At 43.1% G+C, this 17,583-nt stretch overlaps 1 protein-coding gene across 1 annotated transcript in view; it reads right to left on the bottom strand.

The window, feature by feature from the left end:
- Positions 1-7,436, bottom strand: part of LOC116825194 (cell surface glycoprotein CD200 receptor 1-B-like) — a 16,198-nt gene extending 8,762 nt beyond the window's left edge. The window contains exons 1-4 of the mRNA XM_075061980.1: positions 7,304-7,436; positions 5,695-6,009; positions 4,510-4,761; positions 2,614-2,724 (exon numbers count right to left, since the gene is read on the bottom strand). Coding sequence (XP_074918081.1) covers positions 2,614-2,724; positions 4,510-4,761; positions 5,695-6,009; positions 7,304-7,370 — 745 coding nt within the window. The 5' untranslated portion in view covers positions 7,371-7,436. The remainder of the gene's footprint in view (positions 1-2,613; positions 2,725-4,509; positions 4,762-5,694; positions 6,010-7,303) is intronic.
- Positions 7,437-17,583: the final 10,147 nt, after the last annotated feature.

The raw sequence follows: 17,583 nt of genomic DNA, 5'->3' as shown, positions 1-17,583 counted from the left end.
AAAAATTCCACCCACGATTTCAACAACTATCCACCCCACCCTCAACCGCCTGGCCAATCTACACAGGAGGTCCACCTTCTAGACACCACGGTGCAATAAGTGATGGTCCACTTAACACCACCCTATATCGAAAACCTACCGACCGCTATCCTACCTTCATGCCTCCAGCTTCCATCCCGGGCACATCACACGATCCATTGTCTACACGCCAGGCACTGAGGTACACTCGCATCTGCTCTAACCCACAGACAGAGACAACACCTACAAAATCTACCAAAGCATTCTCAAAACTACAATACCCGCACGAGAAATTAGGAAACAGATCAACAGAGCCAGACGTGTACCCAGAAGCCTCCTACTGCAAAACAAACCCAAGAAAGAAACCAACAGGACTCCACTGGCCATCACAATACAGCCCCAGCTAAAACCCTCCAACGCATCATCAGGGATCTACAACCATCCTGGACAATGATTCCAAACTTTCACAGGTCTTGGTGGCACGCCAATCTTGCCCACAGACAACCTGCCAACCTGAAACATATTCTCACCAGCAACTGCACATTGTACCATAGTAACTTCTAGCTCAGGAACCAATCCATGCAACAAACCTCGATGCCAACTCTGCCCACATATCTACACCAGCAACACCATCACAGGACCTAACCAGATCAGCCATACATCACTGGTTCATTCACCTGCACGTCCACCAATGTAATATACGCCACATATGCCAGCAATGCCCCTCTGCTATGTACATCGGCCAAACTGGACAGTCACTACGGAAAAGGATAAATGGACACAAATCAGATATCAGGAATGGCAATATACAAAAACCTGTAGAGAGCATTCACCTCCCTGGCCACACTATAGCAGACCTTAAGGTGGCATCCTGCAGCAAAAAAACTTCAGACCAGACTTCAAAGAGAAACTGCTGAGCTTCAGTTCATCTGCAAGTTTTGACACCATCAGCTACTACAAGACTGTGAATGGCTTGCCAATACAGAACCAGTTTCTCTCCCTTTGGTTTTCACACCTCTACTGCTAGAACAGGGCCCCATCCTCCCTGATTGACTAAGCTCGTTTTTCTACGTTGTGCTAGCATATATAAACTACCCCTGGAAATTTCCACTACTGCGTCTGACGAAGTGGGTATTCACCCACGAAAGCTCACGCTCCAAAACGTCTGTTAGTCTATAAGGTGCCACAGGATTCTCTGCTGGAAACACCTGAAATATTAAAGCCCTCCATTATGGGCTGTAACAAATCCTGATTGTGACACTGTTTTTATGTATGAGCAACAGATCCCTTGAAATATAAACCACTGTATCAGTTAGAAAGCAAACCTGAGGTCTCTGCCCTGGGATATTCCACAGTGAATAGACCTTTAGGAGTCACTTAACCTGCCTCTCTACTATTTTTAATAAGAAATTGAACTTGGTTATCCAAAGAGTATTTTCTCTTTGGAAACGTTACGTATCTAATTGGGTGGAGGCTTCCATCTTAAGTAGAAGCAGAAGTTTCACATCTGGCCCCCAGGGCTGGAGGAAATCATCACAGGAGTTTAGATAATATGGAAATGGTAGAGAGAAGAGAGAGATGCTAAACCTAACAGCAGATCATTCACCCACCTTCCTGGCAGGATGTGAAAGTGAAATTCAATGGCCTTTTGGCCTCATTCTAAAACATACAGGGGAAATAGTAACCATACCTACTGGACATAGTTTAACCCTAAACCCCCTTGTCTCAGGATACATCTACACAGCAAAAGCTGTGCATGGGCTAGCCTACCTGAGCTAACTTCAATCCAGCTAACGTGGGTTACAATTACATTGGCTTCACTGCTGTGCAGGCAGTACAAGACCAGCATAGACCTTGGATACATACTCAGCTCAGTAGCCTGTTCTGAAGCCTGGGGGGCACTGACTGTCTTCACTGTTATGGTTACCCGTGCTAGCTGGATTGAAGCTAGCTCAGGTAGGCTGGCCCATGTACAGCTTTGGCTGTATAGATATACCCTCAGACTTAGTTCTAACATTCACAAGAGGTTGAGAAAAACACTACTGATTGCATAGGTGCACTTCTCCCATCCAGTTAGTTAGAGCACTGGGGCACTTCCATCATCTGGCATGGCCAGTGGCAGAATAAAGGGATATTTCCCCCTACCAGGTAAGTCAGCCATGAGGTAATGAAACATTTTCATATATCTAAACAGGGACACAGCCCTTAATACAAAGCCCATAGGATTGAATGCAGATGAAACCAATGGAGGTTCTATTCAATTACTCTAAAACCCTCATCTTGTAATAAAACATCTGTTCTATAAAAATTTTCAGCCACATATACAATTTAACAGAGAATTATACCTCTGCTGTGAAATTCTTGGGTTAATTTAAAAGTTCTATAGAAAAATTACCACTATTTCTTCAGCACACTTCCATCGGTCTTGGATATGGTCAGTAACTGAAGCCCTGAGCTTTTCCCTCAACCCCAACCTGGCCAAACAGGTCAGCGATAAGGTACATTTCCTTGTAAACATGCAGAGTAAGGAATGTGATACCAGGGCATTTCCACCCCTTGTGAAGCAGTAAGTGACCAAAGTTCCAAATGGCTTACCTCTGCATTTTAAAGTCCGGTATAAAATCAGAGCAATAACTGCAACGCATGAAGAGGTGCATATCAGGACATAACAGAGTATGGGTAAAAGTGTCATGTCCGCAGAAAGTTCTGCCAAGATACAGATACAATGAAAGTTATAACACTTGATGGAGAAATCCACAGATTATGTAACTAGTGGATTTTGCCCAAGCCAGGAGAGGGGAGTTCTCCCTCTGCTCCTAGGGTATATGAGACAGAGAGATCATACACACACTCACTCCCCTCTGGTCAGTTTATTACAATATCTTACATCAGGCTTCTCTGAAAACTAGATGGACATCTAACATGATGTCTTTGGAAGAGTTAAATCCTGACAAAGCCCCAGAATCACAGTGGTTCTCCTGGTGTTCAGGAATCACCCTAGAGGTGGGTTAGCCTGATCCATTCTTGTGGGTGGAATGTCAAGTGTACCGTGTCTCTCTTTAGTCAAGTAAATTCAGTGCTGGAGACACCAGATCAAGCTTCCTCTCACTACCCTGTCATTGTGCTTCATCCCTGATGACAAGTGACTGTCCTTTTGGGTGGGAGAGTATAGCTCAGTCTTCATGCCCTGTTTAGTTCTTGGTCTCTCTACTGTGATTTCTAACAAAGAACTATGACTGGGTATATAAACCCAGTGCCAGCAAGTATGAAATTAAGAAGCTGCTTATGGCTGCAGTGACCCTGCCCCTCCACACATGCAAATCCTGGAAGGAGTTAAAAGGAGGGACCTTCACTCAGGTGGGGGCAACCCTGGGAAAGGAAACAGGCTGTTGAGAGAGGTCTGACAACCTGCAGAGTCCTGCCCTTGCAGAAGGTGGACATGGATTCTCTGGGCTAACAAGGGGAAGGAGACAGACTTGTACTAGAGAGCAGTGAACTCTGGTTTGGACTGGGATACTTCCAATGCCCTCTGAAGTAAGAGGAGCCAATATCCTGACTAAAGCTGCCTGCATGTGTTCTTCCTTTTCCTTTTATTTAATCTTGTTTGCTGACAGTGAACTGTCCTGTTGCTTCACCTGGAACCCTGAAACAGCCAAAAGGCCTCAGCTGGAGGGCTGAGGGCTGGCCCCTGTTAGACTGATACATCCCACAGTGTCTGCTGGGAGGGAGGGCAATTCGACCTGCACAATTGCACTCCTCATGTAACTCCTGAAGGGGGTGCTCTGCCAAGGACAGATTTGTGACAAAGGGTCTTCTGGTGTCCACTGTGTTGGGAGTTTGTAATGTGGAGACCTGCCCAGCTCATTGGCAGAGACCAGGATTGGACTCTAAGCAGCTAGAGGTGACTTCTTTCTGGAGGCTGACCTTGCTGTGGGATTGCACCCTACACATGTCCACATTCAAGCATTGGACAAGAACCCTTGAGACAATACATAGCAGCTGTATCAGACGAGCCCAAAGGAAATGTCTCCTGGCTGAGCCAGAAATAAGGGCTGTGCTAAGCTGATCTTTCTATATAGCTAGATATAATTCAGCACCTGGGGTTCAAATCCCACTGCTAAAACCATTGTAACAAATTTGTGGCTACTTAAGACATTGTGGCTGTCCCCAGTGATTGAAAGAGGAGGGCAAACTCTCACTACATCGGTGAAGGAGGAGAAAGAGCACTGCAGGGGCCTTTACAACAGCTTAATTGCAGAATGCTCTAGACATTCGATCGAAAGTTGAGAATAGATAATGTGCCATTTATCTATTGTTATACAGCATTTCTTTAGAGCTTTACCCCTATAAACATTCAGTGTAGCACATCAAAGTAACTCAGCAAAGTTCCTTGGCCCTCACCATTTGCACTGGCACTTGTCTGAACTGATAAAGTACAGATGTACATGGCATTACCAGATAACAGAAACCAGTTAGAGAAGTGGTACTCACTTGATGATAGTTCTATAGTCTGGGTCTGGTTCATGGCTGGATGGGTAACTAAGCAGGTCAGGTGAGCATTGGTGCTTTTGATCATAGGCATACTGCTGAGTATGGTCACTGTTCCATTGATGTGATGAGTTTTGTTCTCAGTGCTGTGACCGTTCCCTTGGGCCCATGAGATTTCTGCAACTGGTTTCCCTGCAGATGCCTGGCACACAATGATCCCATTGCTGTCATGAGTGAGAGTCACCACAGGAGGGACTGCAGGAGAGGAGGGAAACAGCTGAGTTGGTTTTTTGTTTTGTTTTGTTTTTTAATTGCAGTAGGAAAAAATTCCCCTACCAAAGCTTTCAAAAGTGACTAGTGATTTTTGGGTGCCCCAACTGAGACACTTTAAAGGGGCTGGATTTTCAGAATGCGCTGAACACCCACCCTCTGAAAAAGTCAAGACACCTTAAAAAGGCGTAAATCGGACACCTGAAAATCACTAGTCGCTTTTGAAAGTCTTAATCTCCTTTGCTTTGTGCATGAAGATTACAGCAAAAACAGATGATGATGATGATGACGGCGGCAATGGGGAGGCAGCTAAAGGAAAGGCATAGCATTCTCCATCACTGGCAATTTTTAAATCAAGAGTGGATGTTTTTCCAAAAATATGCTCTAGCTCAAACAGGAATTATTTCAGGGGAGTTCTATAGCCTGTGTTTTACAGGAAATCAGACTAGATGATCACAGTGGTTCTTTCTGGCTTTAGAATCAGTGATTACAGCAAGGGGTATGACTATCTGTTAGCAAAACAAAGACTGATGAGAACACAGCGTGGAAAAATCACAGCTGGAATTTTTATAAATGCATATGAAGAATTCAGAATTTGACAATATGAAAGGGAAGTGGGCAGGACAAGAAGGAATCACATGGAACTATTCAGTCTAGACATCAGCAATACATATTCTGCGCTTGAGTAGACAGAGACAAACACAGATTAAGAAGAGGCAGGGAACAGACAATAGCTTAGCCATTATCTGAGAGGCAAGTACCAAGAAAGAAAAGTCAAGTGACTTGAATTATGATAAGGTGGGTGAGGTAATATCTTTTATTGGGCCAACTTCTGTTGGTGAAAGAAGAGCTTTTGAGCTCCACAGGGCCCTTCTTCATTTTAATCATAAAAATCAAGACACACAAGGTGTTTCTTACCTAACACAATGAGAGCAGAGGCTAGGCAAAAAGTCCCATCACCAGTTGCAATTTCACAGGTGTAATTACCCTCATCAGCAAGTCGCACAGGGTGAATCTGAAGGGCAGGGTCATGATCAGGATTAGATTCCCAAGTCATCCTCTCATTGCAGTTTGTTCTGTCTGTCTTACTGGCATCAGCTCTATATGCCAACGAGCAGTGACTTCCACTCTTTGGTCTTATTTTCCATATTACCAAAATGAGAGATGACATTGAGGTGTTAGGGCATCTCAGCACAGCCCTGGTGCCTACCACTGCAGACACTGTACTGTCAGCTACATGGGAAGAAAAGCGGAATTGAAAACATCACTCAAGCTGCCATTATAGTTTATGGAGTTTTAATTTCATTAGGATCAAACATCTCTGCTCCCATGCTGTATTGAAACCTCTTCCTGCAGCAGATCCTGGACACTTCTCTGTATATTTATGGTAAATGGTTTAAAAATTAGCTGAGAACTTAAGATGTGCCAGAGTGACATGAGTTTCCAGGACTGACCTCCCTGGTCCCACCTTTTATGGACACACCTTGCTACTGCAGATCCTAGGCCTCAGTCACCATTTAAAGACACTATGAAGTTGGAGCCTGACTCCTCTCACTTACTTGCTGCTCAAGAATTTCTCCAATGAGCTGGCAACTCTATGCTAGTGCTCTGTGCAGCCACATAAAAAATATGTTTTATTTTCCATGCCCGGTCTCCTGCTTGCCTTGTTATCAGAAATTGGGTGTGCCATGGAGACAGTGCCATATGGTGCTTTGTATTGATTCATGGTGGTGAGCTAAAGACAGAATGAAAGCCTCTACTGCCAAGGAATTTTGTTCACCTTGATAGAGGGCTTTGAGAAAGTGGTAGGGTGAGGGAATCACTCAAGAAAGGAAGGAAATTCCTCCAAGGACTTGATTATAACACAGCTAAAAAAAAAACCCTGTAATATAGATGGAACCTAATCATATACTTGTAGCAATCTTAAAAACCCCAGGTTGCCCACAGCATTAGTGCAATTACGGGGAAACAGAAAAGTCCTGTCTATACTGCAATTTTCAACCCTGGTAATTTGTATTAAATTGTACTCTAGATGGGGCCTTCATGTTATCAGTTCTGCAGTCCTATCCAGCAGCACCTTATTAAATTAATGGAGATAGAACAGGAAGGGACCTTGAAAGGTCATCAAGTCCAGCCCCTTGCCTTAACTAGCAAGACCAAGTACTGATTTTGCCCCAGATCCCTAAGTGGCCCCCTCAAGGATTGAACTCACAGCCCTGGGTTTAGCAGGCCAATGCTCAAACCACTGAGCTCTCTCCCCCACTGTGGCAGTGAAAGATTGTACTGTAATCCTAATTCATGCCACTCCTGCTTTCACATTCAGTAATAATATTACTTCTGGCCAAATCTGTCTGTGAAGTTCATTTTTCTTTTATAGTAGGGCCTCTTCTTTGTTTGTACTGGGGCTTGCTTTATTCAGTAGTTTCCCCATTGTCAATTTTAGAGTAAAATTGTTGAAAGAGGAAACTATTTATCAGTCCTCTGGAACTCACAGTATTACATGCATGTAATGATCTTCCACACTTACCTGGCCCTTGAACCACTTTAATTAGGAAAAGAAGAAACTCAGCCAGAATTGGCCACATCTGGGCCATGTGTTGGGAGAGGATTAGGGCAAACTGCACAAAATGAAGGTAATGATGACGACTTGGAATAATGGGTCACTATGTATGTCCCCCCAAATAATTTCCTGTTTTGAAAGAAGAGCAAAGTTAGAACATGAAACAAATCATCAGCTTCCCTTAAAAATAAATGTTCTGTAAAAAAGACCCTTTTTCAGGTTATTTCAGATATTTTTTCTGACCCCTCAAGAAGGCACATCAGCAAAAGTTACATCCAGCTTTGACAAACGTTCATGAAAATGAAGAAATTTGCTTCACAAATAAATGTCACACTCTCCACAGCTGACTTTTTTTTATTAGTAGTAGTAGTATCAATCCATTCAGTGATTGAAATCTCTTTAATTTGTGTTTTTATTGGATCTTTTTATTAGTCAAATATTCTAAAGAAGCAGCAAAGAGTGCTCTGCCAGTAAGAACCTGGACACATTGCATACCATTTTGAAAACTGAGGCAAATGTAAGATTAGACCCTGAACATTCTATACGTACATCATTTGATGGGGCACCTACATTCGTTAATGGGAATAACCCTGGGAATTGCTGGTAAGCCCTCCTGTTTTTAATTTCTGTAAGAGTGATGTCACTTCTGTAATAGAACAGAATGGACAGCTGTTTGCTGCAAATGATCACAACTTTTCAAATGAGGTCTTGTTTATTTGCTATTTTCTTCAGAGAAATAAGGCATGTTGCATTTAATGCTATTTAGTAACATATCATATAATTCATGATACTCCACAAGCAAATAAAGAGACTTTTGTTTCAAAGAAATAACTTGCAAAAGTAATCAGCTGCATGAAAGCAAACATTGAAGTTCTGGTCATTAAGGATGAGATGGTGCTTTCATTCAAATACGCTATTTTCAGGTGCTTAAAATTTCATTAAAAGATGACCTGCTGCAGGAGAATTTTCAGTACAGATTCTCAGCCTAGAAGCATGTGTTTTGAAGAGAAGAATTTAAGAAAATCCATTTAGCTGTGGCTGAGCATAATTTTTATTAAGGAAACTGGTGATTTGTGATATCTCAATGCAAAAACTATTTTTAAATGGAAGACTTGGCATGTTCTATATGGATTATACAGTATGCTTTAGGTCCCAATTTTCAGACATATGGAGCATCCTATTGACAGCATCACTTCCATTTAGGTCCCAGTCCTGCAACTGGTTATGTAGGAACACACCACTATAGCTGGTTAAAAATTGATGGGGCTCCCAATGGTTGCACTGCTGTGCCCATACAGAGTCATTGCAGGATCAAGGCCTTAGCCCATTAGCTCATCAGAACAGGTACTGTGGCTTAGTGTGTTTTTGTGAAACACTGATCAATATGGACCCTGTCCTACTGTGGCTTCCAGCCACTACAGCAATAAACTAACAACTAACAACAAGTGGATTTGTGTTTGCACTGAAAAGACCTTTTGTTTTGAAATATGGATAGATATTTAAACACAGCATTGCTGAGCATTTTGTTTACCTTAATTCCAGAATCACACAGGGGTGCTGCTTCAGCCACTTAGGCGAGAGAATCTTCAAAGCTGCAAGTGTTTCTTTTAGAATGAGGGGAAGTCTTTATTTTAAAATGATCAAACTTTTATGATTCACTCACGACTCATTTTTTGTTTTAAACTCTCATCCCATTCCCTACCTTTGTTTAACTTCATGGCCTACAGTTGTCTAATTTAGCACTCGATCCTGTAAACAGTTGCATCTGTGCATAAGATGTCAGTTGGACACTGAGCATAACTGTACAAATGGGCATTATTATTTGCAAGATCAAGGCAAATTCTTGGCTGCAGAGACCATGTATTTTATCATCGGTGTAGGACACCATGCACTTATGATGCATAGAAATGTTTATTCATAATATTAATACATTTGCAAGTATATGTATTAGTATGTGAATGTATGAATTACTTTCACTTTTATAGTTTGAAACAAAACCAGGGGTATTGATGCAACAAAAATATGTTACAACAGAGGTTTTCTTCTGGGCAATCTGTGTGGACTGAGAACGATCACCCTTGTATTTAAATATAAGCGCACTTTTCAGTTCGGGGTATGGAGGAAAAGAGAATAGCTTAGGATCCAGCCTCTTTGAACTAAACAAATCAGTAAAACAGCACACATACAGTGGGTCAAAAGCCTCAGATGGTGTAAACTGGCAAAAAAGTTACTCGATTTGAATGGAGCTATAACGATTTAGGATCTGGCTCACGTGCTAGTATGCTGGAGTCAAGGAAGGGATATGCCATGGAGGCCACCCTCCTAAGGGTTACACGAATGAGTATGTCATTTGGAATGGCAGCATCATTTAACATTTAAAATTCCATTTTTCTGACCAGCTCTAATGTTTGGTGCACAGAAAAAAACAAACAAAATAAAGTTACATTTCTGACATCTGAGTGTAAGAAATATCACCAATTCCCTTAATAAAAAAATTTTAATACATATTTTATGTAAAATAATATTCATGCTCAGACAACAGCTAAATGGATTTTCTTCACAATTTTCTCCTGCAAGACACACACATCTGGGTTGAGAGCCTGTACTGAAACTTCTCATGCATCAGGCAATTTTTTTAATACAATTTCAAACGCCTGAAAACCAGGGTTTGAATGAAAGCACCAATTCAGCCTTATCCATTCACTAACCATTTGCTACAATGCAGCTAATAATTTGCAAAAATTATTTTAAAAGTAGCCTTATTATTGGCTTGTGAAACATCATGAGCAGATGATTCTTCCTGAATTTATTCAATTCATATATATATTTTAGCTCGACAGGATGGTTGTGAATGATTGAAAATGAACATAAGAATGGCTACACTGGGTCAGACCAAAGGTCCATCCAGCCCACTATCCTGCCTACCGACAGTGGCCAATGCCAGGTGCCCCAGAGGGAATGGACAGAACAAGCGATCCATCCCCTATCACTCATTCCCAGCTTCTAGCAAACAGAGGCTAGGGACACCATCCCTATCCATCCTGGCTAATAGCCATTGATGAACCTATCCTCCATGAATTTATCTAGTTCTTTTTTGAACCTTGTTAAAGTCTTGGCCTTCACAACATCCTCTGGAAAGGAGTTCCACAGATTGACTGCGTTTTGTGAAAAAAATACTTCCTTTTGTTTGTTTTAAACCTGCTGCCTGTTAATTTCATTTGGTGACCCCTAATTCTTGTGTTATGAGAAGGAGTAAATAACACTTCCTTATTTACTTTCTCCAAACCAGTCATGACTTTATAGACCTTTATCATATCCCCCCTTAGCTGGCTCTTTTCCAAGTTGAAAAGTCCCAGTCTTATTAATCTCTCCTCATATGGAAGCAGTTCCATGCCCCTAATCATTTTTGTTGCCCTTTTCTGAACCTTTTCCAATTCCAATATATCTTTTTTGAGAGGGAATGACCACATCTGCATGCAGTATTCAAGATGTGGGTGTATCTTGGATTTAAATAGAGGCAATATGATATTTTCTGTCTTTGAGCTATTCCTTTCTTAATGATTCCCAACATTGTTAGCTTTTTTGACTGGCGCTGCACATTGAGTGGATGTTTTCAGAGAACTATCCACAATGACTCCAAGATCTCTTTCTTGAGTGGTAATAGCTAATTTAGACCCCATCATTTTTTATGTATAATTAGGACTGTGTTTTCCAGTGTGCATTGCTTTGCATTTATCAACATTAAATTTCATCTGCCATTTTGTTGCCCAGTCACCCAGTTCTGAGAGATCTTTATGTAGCTCTTCACAGTTTGCCTGGGACTTAACTATCCTGAGTAGTTTTGTATCATCTGCAAATTTTGCCACCTCACTGTTTATCCCTTGTAAACTGGAACAATGTTGCTTAGCTGGAATCAAATAATATTGTTTCTGCTTCTTTTTTGGATGTTTATGCATTAAATGAAAAAAATTGTTTGTGACTTTTAAAATTTACTTTCCCTGAATAGTTCGGCCTATTGTGAAAAACAAACACACAAAAGAGGACCAAATATAGCTGAAATGAACACATTTAAAAAAGAAAAACCACAAAGGACTATTTTCAGATTTGGGTTTGTATTGTTTACTCTGCTCTAACTAAATTGGTTTCTACCACAACATTAAAATAAATTGTAACTGTCACTTAGACTTGATCATAGCAGCCGGATAAAGCCTTTATAATACATGCTCTGTTCCTTCCATTTGTATTGATACTGCAGTAAGAGAATGCCACTGCTAATATTTTGTTCCATTTTTAAGGAATTTTAGTGCTGGTGAAAGGTATCTGATTGTCAGCCCTGGAGTAGAGTCGGCTGGTCACAGAAAAGGAGCAGAATAGGCAGCAGCACCAATATACATGCTGTCCAGTCAGCAGGCACTGCCCCCACAGTTCCCATTGGCTGTAGTTCCTGGCTAATGGGAGCTGCGGAGCCAGTGCTTGGGAAGGGGGCAGCATGCGGAGTGCTTCCAGGAGCCGTGTGGCGTGGAGCAAGGCAAGCCCCCGACCTGCTCCCCAGCTGGCGCACCAAAGCGGAGAAAGCTCCTAACCCCGGCAGGAGATGGAGGGCTGGATTACAATGTCAGACAAGACAGATGCAGCCCTCGGGCCATTGTTTGCCCACCCCTGCCATAGCTCAAATTGCCAATGCAGAGGAACAAGCTTTCAATCACTATCAGCCTGAACCATGAAATATTCTAAATTCCTTTAAAAAACAAAAACCACACCAGAACCAGTTGTCCCAGCAGAAAACCCAAAGAACCTCTGAATAATATTCTAGGGTGCTCTTTTTTAACCAAACTCTAGATAAAGTTCTATTCAAAGTCATTACTACTACTAGGCTAGAAGCAATTTCTGTTCTCACTTGGTTCCTAAATCCTCATTGCTCATTCTTTTTCACTATGATGCCCATGAATGTCTTGGATGGTTTATCCAACAAATACTGCATTTTGGCAGCAGGTGGACTAGACGACCCTTGTGGTTCCTTATAACCCAATGGTTCTATGAGTCTATGACTATTTTGATTTGCCTGAAACAATCTCAGTCCTGGACTGCCTAGTTCTGGTCATAGATGGGCATCACAATCCCCTCCCTCCTGCGCTTGTGTGCAACACAGCTATTTAGATGGCATTTTCTATCGTCATCTCGGTGACTTTAAAGGAGAAGTAATTAAGATTACTGACCTCTCACAGAAGCATAACGTCTTGCAACAGTGCCTCAGAGAACTGTCCCTCAGCTACAACTTAGCTCAGCTAAAATCAGACTTCAGTGAGAAGACTCCCCCAAGGAGGATGTGGGCTCACAGTTAAAATCTAACACAAACCACCCACTTAGATAAGCTATTGGACATAATTAACAGACAAGCTGCAAAAGCCTGTGCTATGCAAAGCAGTGGAATAGAAAGTTAAATAAAAAGCAGACACCAGCACCAAAGCTATTAGAATTTATAACATCCAAAGCAGAGGTTCTTAAACTGTGGTCTGTGGACCACCAGTGGTCCATGAGCTCCATTCAGGTGGTCCATGGATAGATCCCTCTAAAGTGAGCGCCTGGCTGGCCACACACAAAAAAATGAAAAGCCACCCACCTAATTAGTGGAGTTGCGCAGGTGCCTGGACCCTGGTGAAGATGCATATGTGAGGTGGTAGCCATGGTGGGAATTGGGAGTAGGTGGGAGGGGGCAGCAGGGTGAGAAGAGGGGATAGGGGAAATTTGGGACATGCAGGGCTGTGGCAGCCAAAGAGGTGACTTTCCCCAGCTCCAGGGCTGTGGCTGCCGGAAAAAGATGGCCCTCCTTCCCAGCCTCAGCTCTATGGCTGCTGTGGTCAGGGGAAAAGGGCATGTCCATCGCATTAGAAAGGAAAGACTACTGAGATTAAAATATGGGTTGTGTGCTTTTATTTGTAGAACAAAAAACCTTAATTAAGGATGTTTTATATAGCACTTTTATCCAAAGCGCTTTACAATAGTTAGCTAACGGTACAAACAACATTTGGAAAGATCATTAAGTGGTCCGCCAAGAGCCTCAGGAATTTTCAAGTGGGCCGCAAAAAAAAAAAAAAGTTTGAGAACCACTGATCTAAAGTGTCTGACAGGCCTATGACATATCCTTAGATATGCCACAGTGCAGATCATGAGGACAGGGTAACACCTGTCTACATGTAATCATGGCCTCACTCACCATTACATTTTTCAAAACACTTCTCATCTCATACAGCATGTTCCCATCTTCTGAAACAAAGCAGCATCTCTTTCACAGATCCAGACATTGCAAGGGCAGAGGGTACCATTATAGTCATCTATTAATAGAGCACCTCCATATAATCTTTATAACCTCTTAAAACGTAAGGTGGCCAGAGCAATGTTAACGCCCCATTTTTATGATGTGCATTTAACATGTCATACAGTACAGAACAGCAGAGGTATCCAGAAGAATGAGAAAAGGCCACATTGTTTAAACATCCCACAAGTTTTCTATGCAGCTAGAGTCCTTGCACAGCAGTACCTGGATCTACCCTAGATCTGGTGTCAGGCAGCATGCCACCCACCGCAAGAACACTTTGCATCAATCCCCTTCCCCCCTTCTCCCCTCCCCTTAGTCTTTCTCAAACCTTCTCAAAGTACCCCATTACAGGGCTTGATTCAGCCCTGTGTAATGCTAGCTATCACCCTTGTGAAACAGGAGACATGAAGCTGCAATTGTACCCAGAGTTCTCTTGCTGCCAGAGACCTGCAGCCAGCCAACACTTTCCCAGGAACGTAAGGTGCTGGCCAAGGAACGTGTTGATTCACCACATCCCCCAAGCAGCCTCCATCTGTGGGGCTCCTATAGAGACTGAGCAAAAAACAGAAGGATGCCCTCTTCCTAGAATGTATCCTCCTGGGCCCTCACTAGTAAAAAATGTATTCCCCACCATGCATGCACACACTTCTCAGACTCCTAAGTGACTGTGCCATTTTTAAGCAAACTTTCCAAAAAAAAAATTCATCTGCAGGCAGGCAGGCACCAGCCAGCCTTGGGAAAAATTTCAGCCAAAGAGCTGAGAATTTTGGAAAATTATGAGTGACTTGAAAACAGGGAGTTATAATGGAAGAGTTTGGATAACCTTAACTAGAACCTATGCTAGTGTTCCAGCTGTAGCACTTGTCTTTCCCTCCCTGTTTTCATCTTCAGAAAGCATGTACTGGGTGTCACTCTCTGTATGTTTTCTGTGAATGCATTGACCACCAACATGAACAGGAAGGGACTTGGTGCCAAGCCCTGATGTACTCCAAGTCTTACTAGAAACTGTTCAGTTTCTCCCCTGGCCTTCTAACTATGGTAACAGCACCCTCAGACATGTCCTGGACAAGTCTGATATAGTCTTCAGGTATCTTTCATTCTCATATAACACCAGATACTTCTCTCAGAACATGGTCACATAAGCCATCTCAAAATCAATGAATACTATGGGCACGATTTTCATCCTCTATATTTTTCCACAAGCAATCTTAGTGCAAAGATAGCATCCATTGTTTACTTACCTGGCATGAATCCAAACTGATTGTCACTCAACTTCACTTCTCTTTGTAGTCTTTTATAAATAATTTTCTCCCAGATCTTCTCGTGTGGCTCATGAGTTTAATGCCATGATAGCCACCACAGTCTTGTATGGCTCTGTGATGGAGTGCACCAGGCCTTTGAGGCCCCCTACTGGAAGTTCCACTGCTCTGCTGCACCCCACCCCGTGAAACAGTTTGTGGTGATTAAAAGAGCAGCATTTTGGGAAGCAGTGAGATCTGATCCTCCAGCAGCCGGAAGAACTAGGGACCAGCAACAACCAATCGAGACCCAGCAGGCCTCAAGGCTTGCTGTCTGCAGATCAGTAACAGAGTTCAAAAAGAACTAGATAAGTTCATGGAGGCTAGGTCCATCAATGGCTATTAGCCAGGACGGGCAGGAATGGTGTCCCTAGCCTCTGTTTGCCAAAAGCTGGGAATGGGCGACAGGGGATGGATCACTTGATTTCCTGTTCTGTTCATTCCCTTTGGGGCACCTGGTATTGGCCACTGTCAGAAGACAGACTACTGGGCTAGATGGACCTTTGGTCTGACCCAGTGTGGCTGCTCTTATGTTAGGAGCCAGAGGAATGAGGAGGGATGTTCCTAAGGCTGCATCCAGAGGAGCCAGACCAGGACAGATTACTGGCCACAGTCAGTGGCAGGGTCTAAGAAAGAACCCTGCAGATTCAATCCCAGTGATAGAATTTAACCCAGAATGGATAAGAAACTTTTGTTTGTAATTGGCCCTGAAGGGAAAGAAAATTGATTCTATTTAAGTTCCTTATACACCAGAAGTGGGTTTGGACTGTGTGACCCTGCTGGAGAGCCAAGTCACAGAAGACCCACAGAGGCAGGCTGATAGCCAGCAGTGTGTGCTGGTAGCCAAAGAGAATGGCAGCCACCACAAGAGGTAAGTGCAACCCACCACAATCTCTCTCTCTTAAATATTGGTACTAATGTGCTCCTTCTCCAGGCATCTTCTCAGTCCTCAGGATGAAATTAAACAGTTGTATCAATATGTTCACACCTCCTTGTCTCAGGCACTTCCATACTTCTGCTCATATGTCAGACCCCAAGAACCTCAGAAGAACATTGTCTGCTATAGTGATAGTCCATAGCAACCAGAAGAGAGAACATATCTTCTGTGGGTGAACATGAGGGCTCCCAGGGCATTTTTCATAAGACTTGGAGTACGCCCTAGTGTCCCTAGACAAAAGTTTTCCTTTCCACTTGAGAGCCTCTGGCTACTGCCCTCCCAGTCCATATCTGACTGCAATCCAGTGATGCTGTATGTACACTGTACAGTTTGTAAAGCGCTTTGGGATCTTGTGGAATAAATGGTGCTGATACATTGTTACCAAGGGATAAGGAGGGAGTTGAGTTTATTCTGCTGGCTTTTCATTCTTGGCTTTTACAATGGATGTAACAAACAAGAACACACAGATGCCAACTCCATAGGTGCTCCTGGGCTCAAGCACCCACTGAAAAAAAAAAACAGGGGGTGTTCATTACCCATGAGTCACAGTCATAGGTGGCACATGACTCTTGCATTTGAGGAGGTTGAGTGGGAGCACCAGAAGCTTCTTATAATTGGGGGGGTGGGGTGGGGCACTGGCACCCAAACTGTGCCCCACCCCCTGATATACCCCATGGCTCTGCTCCCACTCGACCCCCTCCCTGAGCCCCCCACCCACTCCTCTCTACCCCTCTCCTGAGTCCCCCCACCCGCTAAGATAACATTGTAGACATATTCAATAAATAGAATATGAAAGTATAAAAATACGCTGAAAATAACCTCTCCCCCAAAAAACATGCACATCTCTTCAAAAGCACGCACTGACAAAAGACAAAAAACCTGTGCAAGAACAATTGAAATACAAAATCTTTGCTGGAAAACCTCATCACTCCTGTAAAACTGAGCCAGAAATGTACAATGTCCACTGTCAGAGAGAGAGCAACCACATCATTTAAGATATTTATAGTCATCAACACATTTGAAGAGCTGTTAGCCACATCTGCTTCTTCCAGCACTACGCATAGTTTTCTCTACTGTGATAGGCTTGCAATTTTAAGACCATTTTCAGCAGCTGTCATGTTGCAAGGTTTGGTGCTTTGTGAGCAATTCACACCAGTGGCTTCTGATTGTCTTGTCTCCCTGTCTGTAAAGTGTTAGCAGAACTTCTGGTAGCTGGCTGTTATAATGAGGGTTTTGAGTTCACCCAGCAGATTGATGTGAGCTCCAGGGAAAGAATCTCAGGATATAGCTTCATTCAGACCAGTGCTCACCAATGTGGCGGGGGGGTGGCTTTACTAGCTCAAAGGAAAGAGAACATTGGGAGTTGGGAGAAAGTTCCACAAGCTCAGGTCTGCCCTTCACCACTTGTGAGTGTGGATAATGCAGGGAGAAGCTCCTTGTGTCCTTCTTTCCCCCACATGAGCTCCTAAATCAGGTGGCCACAGGAGCAGCACACATTGACAGGGCTGCAGAATCAAGCACTCACCTAAGCTTCAACATGTGTCTAGACTCATTGAGTCACTAATGGAAAGCCCCCACCCCCAGCCCATAGTTTTCTGCTGCAATGGAGCTACAAAACAAGTGAAGGGGGATGGGTGGAATGGTCAAGATGGATGGGCATATCAAGTGGGATTCCGCAGGGATCTGTTCTGGTTCT

Source organism: Chelonoidis abingdonii, chromosome 1, assembly GCF_003597395.2.
Source record: "Chelonoidis abingdonii isolate Lonesome George chromosome 1, CheloAbing_2.0, whole genome shotgun sequence".
NCBI classification, from domain to species: domain Eukaryota; kingdom Metazoa; phylum Chordata; order Testudines; family Testudinidae; genus Chelonoidis; species Chelonoidis abingdonii.
The sequence above is the reverse complement of the archived record's forward strand: the minus strand, read 5'-3'. Positions and strand labels throughout refer to the sequence as shown.